General features: G+C 40.5%; 1 gene segment (V, D, J or C); it reads right to left on the minus strand.

Moving 5' to 3' along the window:
* Nucleotides 1–714: 714 nt before the first annotated feature.
* LOC119535283 lies at nucleotides 715–4286 on the minus strand. The segment is given in 3 exon segments: nucleotides 715–819; nucleotides 3608–3966; nucleotides 4084–4286. Coding segments are annotated over 3 exon segments (513 nt in total).
* Nucleotides 4287–9745: the final 5459 nt, after the last annotated feature.

A 9745-nucleotide genomic window follows, 5' to 3' on the forward strand; every position in this document is an offset into this window, starting at 1 on the left:
GGCAATAACCCCTGCCACTTCTGGGTTGGGGACGTGTAAGTGTCAGGCAGGTCACCCAGAGTAAGAATACTTTAGGAAGGAAGCCAGACACATGGCTCACGTTTAAGATGAGGTGTGATCCCTATGGAGCGAGTCAATGATTTCATGGTGCTGTTCATCATAGCTGTGGCTAGAATCAGGGGTGGGACCAAGAGAATATCAAGTGGTTCATGGGAGGAATCTGATGTAGTCCACTCCTCATACTGCTTCCAATATATAAGCCCAAATAATCAGGTTTTCAAGGTGGTGGCCAGTTGCAATCTTTGCAGATATAGACGGTTTAGGGCAAAAAGTTACATGCCTGCTTCTGTCACTGGTACCCAATATCATAACTGACATTATCATGTCCTCCCTCCACTACCAACTCTAGATTTCTTTCATTCTTGTTAAGCACTTCATGGTCTAAGTTGCTTCTTTGATAGGGTGACCAAGACCTTCATCCCTGAAGGTATTGAGCCCTTAGATGTCTTTACCTTAACAGTTTGTCTGGAATTGCTAAAATATCATTATCACCAGCATTAGGTGCTTCAAAAGATGCTTGAATTAGTTCCATGAATTCCAGATTTATCTGTGCCTGTTCCCTTTGTGTAGCAACAACTCTAGCAACTATTGATAATCCAGATCAAATAACTCCATTGTTACATGTTAGTTTCCCAGGAAGATGAGCACCAAAGATCAGGCATAGTCACATAGGTTCAGGTTCAGTGGAATCCTTGTTATGTCCTGCAGCGGAAGCATCCCCATCCCCCTCAGGAACAAGGACCTCTTATCCAGCAGAGCCTAAGAATACAGGGATGGGAAGTTCAAAATTGTAACGAGATCACTGGGAGTGATGTTGAGAAAGTTGCCAATCTCACTTCCATCCCTTAGCTTCTGAACTCACGTATTGGGTACACAACATCATATTTCAGCCATGGATTTAATGCATATATTCTAGCAAGTATCGTCCCAGCTGCACAAGTGTTATCTCTGAGTTTGCACCTTAGCTGAATCTTTACTGGGTTATTTCTGCATTCCATGAAGCCAAATGCTTCTGAGTGATGCAGTACGTGAAAAAGTAAAAGTGGCTCCCATGGAGAGGAACCCATAATTTCATTTCCCTAGCTATAATATGGGGTCCCTTAGTCTGAGGGAAAGTTGTGTGGGAATTCATGTCAGTAAAATCAGTCATGTTTTAAGCCTACAGATAATGGTGTTGACACAGAAGTAAGTGAATAAATGAATTCATGTATTTATAACTGTTATAATTTACTGACATTTTCCCCCATTCTTTGTTTGAGCTCATCCTGACTTATGAGATAATCCATTGTTTTCTTTTTGAAGCCTTCTCTCCACCTTCCCTGCTTCAACTCTTCAAGAACACTGGGATCTTATTAGAAACTCGGGAAGTTAGTCTGGCTGCCACTTGTCAAGCTGAGAGTGTTCAATTTATCTCTGCTTCTGCTTCCAGATGCCACTTCATTTTTGTTGCTGAATTCTGATCCCATACTGCCAGGCTTTAATCTGATGATTCTCTTGCTGGTCTGGACCTCTGTTGGACTTGAAGTAGTACCCCAACTGGACCAAAAGTCTATTCTTATCTTAGTTAATTCTCTAAGCTAGTTCTCACATAGGCTTATCATTCCCCCAGCTTCACATTACACTGCCAGGATCACCAGGTACTCCTGGCCTTGACCCTATGCTAGACAAGACTTATTGATATTTTGGCCTGTGCTGAACATCTTGTCTCCCTGAAGATTTTCCACTAAGGATCCTCATGTAAATACCTGAGTCCCTCTTCAGTAATCATCTCTCCATCCCACTTTGTTTAGTGTTTCTAAGCCACAAAAACAACAAAAATCCAGCAATAAAAGCACAACAGGAACAAAGAGAAGACATGCTTGGGTAACTATTCTCCCATCCTTGAAGCCCACTGTCATGTTCTGTGGCATCTGTAAAGATTCTGCAAATCCCCTGGCTCCTGGTCTTTCCTGCACAAGATATCCTACCTTGGTAGTTTAATTTACGATACTTGTCTATTTGGAGAAAACTGCAGTGACAAATCCAGCCAGACTTCCTTCTCTTGGCTGAAAAGGGTTACTGGCAGCTGGGGGAGAGTTAAAAACATAAGGGTTTGTGCACAGGCTGGAGGTGTCTCTACAGGGCTGTCTTTGCTGCTGGCACAGAGATATACAGCTGAGTCAGCCAGCTCTGCAGGCTGGATCTTCAGTGTGGAAAATGATCCATCGGGCCTTTCAGTTGAGAATTGATCCTTGAACATTTCAGACTTCTCAGAAGGTTTATTATTGTAAAAGGAAATTAGAAACTCCATTTTCTTCACCAGGATCTGTTGTTACCAATTTAGGTATAAGTGACCAGAAATGGGGTCACACCTCGTCACCACTTCCTGTCCCATCTTTGTGACCAGATGGCTGGGGGTCTGGCTGATTCCAGGTTCTGTGTGTCCTGTGGGCAGAGAAAGAGGCCAGTAACTAAGTTATAGAATGGTTTGGAACTGCCTTAATGAAGTCCAAGATGAGAATTTTCTGTGAGTCCCAAGGGTTCACCTGCTCCCAGGAGAGAAAATATGAGCCAGCATAGAAGCCTGGAATTCATGGTGGAATCATGTCTGGAATGCAGCCTTGCTCAGGCCTCTGGCCGTCAGAAACAAAGGAGGGGGATTCCGAACTCCCATGGTCCCTTGGGGCATAGTCTGGCAGTGGCATAGTGTGTTTGGCAACACCCACAGCTTCTGGCACACACGCCACAGGAGAGAGGATGGCGCGTTTGTGCTATGCAGACACATGGCACCCCAGTATACACGGCTTTCCTTAGCCTGTGTGGTCTGAGGACCATAGGAGTAATGCAGGAAAATATGGGGTTCAGGAAAGAGAGACCCAGATATGAAGTCCTGCTCAGAATCGTCAGGAAGTCTTCTCTTCTTGCCTATTGTGAGCAATTATTCAGAGACCTCAGATTCTGTGGCTTAAGCAGGACTGAAAGTTTTAAAACACGAGGAAGAGACAGAAGGAAAAAAGAACCAATCCTGAAAATTTTAAAGCTCAAGAGGAAGAGAGAAGCCAATGAGGAGCTGAGATCCTGAAGATGAGGCAGGGAGAGCGAGCTAGAGAGCAATGATCTGAACCAGAGTGAGGAAATTGTTGTTCCCAAGTGACAGAAACCGGCAGAGCCACTTGATGAGGGAGTGGGTGTTTTGAGAAAGACCCAAGCAGATTTGGAGCTGAGATGAGGGCTGAGATCCAGGGTCTAACTTGGATGCAAAGAGATGTCACAATATGGTACATATTGAAAGGAAAATTGGTAGTACCGGTGTGGCCAGTGTTCAGTGTTTCCAGGAAGATTTCCCAGGGGCACAAGCAGACTGGAAGATACTTGGAACAACTTAAACTTCAAACTTCATTCAACTGCAGGTACAGTCATGTTCAAGACAAAGCCAGTCAACAGGCTGCATGAAATTGAGCATTTCTACATCGGGTACATTAACAGGCAGTATTATGACCTGAAATTTCTGCCAGGGGTACTACAGGAAATGTTGAACTGAGCCTTGGGGCTCAGGTGAACACATTACCCCCACAGCTTCCTGGCTAGACCCAGGAGGTTTGTGCATAAGGAGGAGGTGACTCTGCACAGCTGTGTCTTTGCTGCTGGCACAAAAGTATGTGGCAGAGTCATCTGGCTCCAGGCCGTCCATGTGAAGGTACAGTTTAGAGCTGTCTGGGCATTCCAGTGAGAAGCGACTGGGCACACTCTCATTTTGAACGAGTTTTTCATAGTTGTAGACAAACATGAGCTCTGGTGGCTTCTTAGAGTTCTGTTTATACCAGTACATAGCATTATGTCCCAGATGTTGTTCACATTTCAAAGTCTTATTTCTCATTCCTATGATCAGGAATTTTGGTGTCTGGGTAATTCCAGTGTCCATACAGCCTGTGGGGGCAAGAAATGAAATTTAGACTAAACTCAGAAGAGGATTTTATGAGATGGTTCCATGGAAAATGCTAGAAGCCCAAGGACAGCAATGCTTCACCTGCCCCCAGGACTTACCTGCTCCCAGGAGACAAAGGGCCACACAACAGAAAAGCCTGGAGCCCATGGCAGGGCAGAAAATACAGGAATCTCCCTGGCCACGTTTCTGGTTCTCTGAGTGTGGGAATGGGGTTCTGTGTTCCCCCGGGGCCCCGAGAGGTGGATTTGCTTGTGAAGTCACTGTCCTTGTCAGTTTCTACAGCTCACATTTCCTCTTTCCCTTTCAGGCCCAGCACCAGAAACTCAAGATAAAGGTTTGGATGGGTGTGGCCAGATTGAGGGTGGATAGGCCCTTTGGAGGAACAGACCCATACCCCAACTGCCTCAAAATTTCCTGGACACACACACACACACACACACACACACACACACACACACACACAAAGTAACTGGGTCTGTCCTTCCTCTTTCTACTTCATAGCACCTCCTCTTCCACCAACCTCACCCACCCCACCCCAGATTCCTTTCCTTTGGGCAGATACCCTCACCCTCCATCTCTCAGGGATGCAGGAAAATCCCAGTCAAGCCTCTGCAACCTCATTCCAATTTAACTCAGAGAAGCTGCCTTGTCCGCCTCATTGGAGTGCATCCCTGGAACCAGCTGCATGTCATTTAAGAAAGAAGAAGCTGATGCTAACAGAAAGGAAGCACCCTTCAGTGGGTGATGAGGGAGATACAAGAGGAATAAGCTTCGGTCTCTATCCCTAGGGAGCATCTCACCTATCTGGGGGAGCTGGGCCTGAATATGGAGCAGATTTATACAAAGGAAGCGGCAAGAGAATAACCAAAGGCTGCTGCTCATGTGAGCCGCAGGGACTGTGGAGACAATGCGATTGAGGTTGGGGACGTTCGCTATAGAGTGGACTTTAGTGTCCTTGAGTATCCCACACCCCACTTCCCAACTAGAGGAAGGAACAAAACCTGACGTCAGAGCATTTTACTCCTTTCTTGGTTCCTTGCCTCTCCTTTCCCTTTTCCTCCTCATCCCCCTGCCAGCCTCAGGAGTTTCCGCAGAGTCACAGCTCCTCCTACAGGTCAAAGTGCCTCATTAACCACATCTCTGTCGGATGACTCCAGTCTTTCTGCAGCAATGGGAACAGAGATATTAAGGGATTAAGCTGGAAAGTATAATTCAGGGACGAATATAGGGCAAAGAGGTATCTGAAGCACCAGATAAAATGTTTAGCTAGTACAACTGTCACTTACTGGAGAAACTGCCTCAACCACCACCGCCTCATATGTACACTTACTTAGGACATTTTGCTTGCTGGTTTGTTTTTCAACAAGTATTTGTTGACCACATTCTATATGCCAAGCAATGTTCAAAGAAAGGGAGACAGAAGTGAGGAAAACAAACTCTCAGGGAGATTTTAGGCTATTTTATGTTCTACAAGCATTCATGAATAAGGTAATGTTCTTGTTCTCAAAATGCTTCTGGACTAATGGGGGAAATAAGACATGTTTACAGATAATATCTAGTTTGGAGAATTTTGATGTGCATGTTTTAGGAAGGTTATGAGATGTAGTTGGTTTTTAGGTACCTAAATAATTTCATCTACTTAACTTCTCATTGACTCATCCATGAAACCTGCATGGGGAAGAAGGACTGAAATAAATTTTCTCCAACCCACTTTTCAGCTCTAAAACAGTACGAGCCAATCAAGGTAAACTTACCCCCAGACATTTACTAGTGTTAAAAAAATTAACAAAATACAGTTACTATGGCTAAGAGATTTAAAATGGAGTCAGGAGGCCATCCTGGAGGTTTCTCTTATGCAGGTCTCTGTCAGTTATCACAAACTGCCAAAGTATGCAAAGCCTCAGGTAACAATGTTTCTCAAAACTCCAAGGACATCCAGTCCCAAAACAAACCATACAATAGAGAACTCAGTTAACTATGTCACTTGAAGGACAATTGGAGTACCCCAAACATCCACCAACCACAAACCACTTATCTAATCTTTTCCTTTAAAAACCCTTGCCTGGAAATGCCAAGGTGGGACACAATTTGGATTGCTACCTGAATCTGTGCTTCCTGAATTGCAATTCTAAGACCCCAGATAAATGCCTTTATTGCCTTGCAGCTTAATTTGTTATTTTCAGGTTGACACTAGGTGCCAGAGCCTTCCAGTGTTTCCAACCCCTATCATAATACTTAACACAGTACAAGTACTTAATACCTGATGTTGAATGAATGAATGAATGAATGAATGAATGAATGAACAGGTGAAATGGGAAATAGTAAGGTACCCCATATAATGGGGGGGGGTAACAATTTTAAAAATTGTGTTCATGTTATTGTATATGTATTGTGTTATATAATGTACTGTACTCTATAACGTATTATGTATATGACAGTTTTGTTGTTAAAGGAGAGAAATTGTTAAATTGTCAGATGGGATTAAAAATACAAAATCCAGCTTTATGTTATTATAAGAGGCAAAATAAAAACAAGAATATTTAAAGGGAAGGAAAAGTATGCTAGGCAAATATTAACCAAAATAAATGGTACAGCTATATTAATTTCAGTTATAATACCTATTAAAAATTTTTTAAAAAGCATTATTAGGCATAAAGGGGTCACTGCCTTGTGATAAAGGATCAATTCACCAGGAAAATATTAAAATAAAAATTTGTATGCACCTAATAACCCAGAATTTGAAAAAAATATTAAGAAATGAAATTGAAAAACTCATTGTATGGAAAAATTTAATGTATTTCTTAGCTATTTTTGATAAAACAAAAAAAAAAGCTATTGCATTTTAAAAAATTAGCTTCAGTATAGTTATTTTAGGTTATTTGTTTTTCTTATTCCTTTGTTTTTGGTTTGTGAATTTTCTTGGGGTATGGTAGGAACATGTTGGAAGCACAGTAGTTATTTTAGGTTATATGTTTTTCTTAATCCTTTGCTTTGTTTTGTTTGAAATGTTGGGTTTTTTGTTGTTTGTTTTTTAATTTTTCAATAAAGTTTAAAAAAAATAAAACATAACACCAACCCAAAAAAGTTAGACATAAAGAATCTGAATAACATAACTAAAAAACCTGATTTATCAAATTGTGTAAAACCTTGTACCCAAGAATTACACAATAGATCTTCTTCTTAAGCACTCTTGATACTTTTACCAAAATTGGGTATATACCAAGCCACCAAGCAAGCTTCAAGATGTTCCAACAAGTTAGAATAATATAGACTGTATCTTATGACTCTAAGTTTTTAAATTAGAAGTGAATAATAAAATTATAAATTTTAAACCTCCATAATATTTGAAAGTTAATATGCTTATAAGTAACTCATGGTGGAAGAAATGCATAATGGAAATTTTGTAAACACAGCACCAAATAATAATGCAAATACTACCTATTAAAACTTGCTGTTCTGCAAAAGCAGTAATAACAGAGGCAATTATAGTCCTTAACACTCACATTTTCTAGAAAGGAATAAAGAAAACAATGAACAAGGCAACCCACTTTCAAAATTAGAAGAAAACGGAGGCTGCTCATGAAAAATATGAAGGTCAATGGTGAAGATGCATAGCATTCTTCCGGGCAAGGCAAACTCATTCTTCAAAAAGTTGCCTAAATTCTTAAAGCAGATCCTAGGGGCAATTGCTTTCTTATACAATACAAAGTAATGAACAAGTTCAGTTCTTTTACAACAAGGTTATTTCAATTTATGCTGAGCTTAATGCATAATTTAGGCACCTAAGAGGCAGTGGGCGGTGGTGGGCATCTTCAGAATTGGCTCCCAGAATTGGCCTCCACTGTTTCCAATGTGCTGTTTTATTTGGGGGGGGGGGGGGGGGGGCGGGGGGGCGGGGAGAAATATTTACTGAGAATTTATATTCAGAATTTATAATGTGCTTTTCCAACTCAAAAGCAAGAAGGCAAACAACTGTCCCCAAAAGGGCAAAAGATTTGAACAGGCACATCCTAAAAGAACATATTCACATGGCCAATAAGCCAACTCAACATATTTCATTCTTAGGAAAATGCAAATTAAATCCATGCAATATCTATAGATTAATGGAATGGAATTGAGAGTCCAGAAATAAATCAATAAATTAATGCAAGTGATTTTTTTTCAATTTTTTAAAATTTATTGAGGCTTGTTTTATGTCCCAGCATATGGTCTATTCTGGAGAAAGTTCCATGTTCACTAGAGAAGAACGAGCATCCTGGTGATTTGGGATGTAATGTTCTATATATCAAATTCATTTATCTGATTGTTTAGGTTTTCAATTTCCTTATTGGTCTTCTGTCTGGTTGATCTATCTATAGGAGAGAGTGATGTGTTGAAGTCTCCCACAATTTTGTGGAGACATCCATTGCTTCCTTTACTTTTGCCAGTGTTTGTCTCACGTATTTTGTGGCACCATGATTGGGTGCATAGACATTTATGATTGTTATTTCTTCTTGTTGAATTGCCCCTTTTATTAGTATGTAGTGGCCTTCTTTATCTCTTGTAACATCCTTGCATTTAAAGTCTATTCTATCTGAGATTAATATTGCTACTCCTGCTTTCTTTTGGCTGTAGTGTGCATGAAATATTTTTCCATCCTTTCACTTCCAATTTCTTTGTGTCCCTGTGTGTAAGATGAGTCTCTTGTATGCAACATATTGTTGGTTCATATTTTTTGATCCATTCTGCCAATCTATATCTTTTAATTGGGGAGTTTAATCCATTTATATTCAACATTATTACTGTGAAGGCATTTCTTGAATCAGCCACCCTATCCTTTGGTTTATGTTTGTCAGATACATTTTCTCTCTCTCTCTCTTATTGGCCTTTAATGAACCAATATTGAATCTCTTTAGTACTGAACCTTTCTCCATATCTCTCTCTCCTTTCTTTGTTTCTCTGTCAATAGGGCTCCCTTTAGTATCTGAAGTAGGGGAGGTATTTTATTGGCAAAATCTCTCAGCAGTTGTTTGTGAAAAATTTAAGCTCCCCCTCAAATTTGAAGGAGAGCTTTGCTGGATAAAGTATTCTTGGTTGGAAATTTTTCTCTCTCAGAATTTTAAATACGTCATGCCACTGCCTTCTCACCTCCATGGTGGCCGCTGAGTACTCACAACTTAGTCTTATGTTGTTTCTTTTGTATGTGGTGAATTGCTTTTCTCTTGCTGCTTTCAGAACTTGCTCCTTCTCTTCAGTATTTGACAGTCTGATCAGAATATGTCTTGGAGTGGGCTTATTTGGATTTATTCTATTTGGAGTTTGCTGGGCATTTATGCTTTGTGTATTTATATTGTGTAGAAGGTTTGGGAAGTTTTCCCCAATAACTTCTTTGAATACTCTTTCTAGATGCTTATCCTTCTCTTCCCCTTCTGGGACACCAATGAGTCTTGTATTTGGATGTTTTATTTTATCTGTCATATTCCTGAGATCCATTTTGATTTTTTTCCCATTCTTTCCTTTGTTCTTTCATTTTCTGTTCTGTGGTCCCTGAGGTCACTGATTCATTGTTCAGCTTCCTCTAGTCTTGTACTATGAGTATCCAGAATCTTTTTAATTTGGTCAACAGTTTCTTATATTTCCACAAGATCATCTATTTTTTTTATTTACTCTTGCAATTTCTTCTTTATGCTCTTCTAGGGTCTTCTTCGTGTCCTTTATATCCTGTGCCATGCTCTTGTTGTTTGTCTTTAGTTCTTTGATTAATTGCTCTAAGTACTGTGT

Source organism: Choloepus didactylus, chromosome 5 (genome assembly GCF_015220235.1).
Source record: "Choloepus didactylus isolate mChoDid1 chromosome 5, mChoDid1.pri, whole genome shotgun sequence".
Classification (NCBI taxonomy): Eukaryota; Metazoa; Chordata; class Mammalia; order Pilosa; family Megalonychidae; genus Choloepus; species Choloepus didactylus.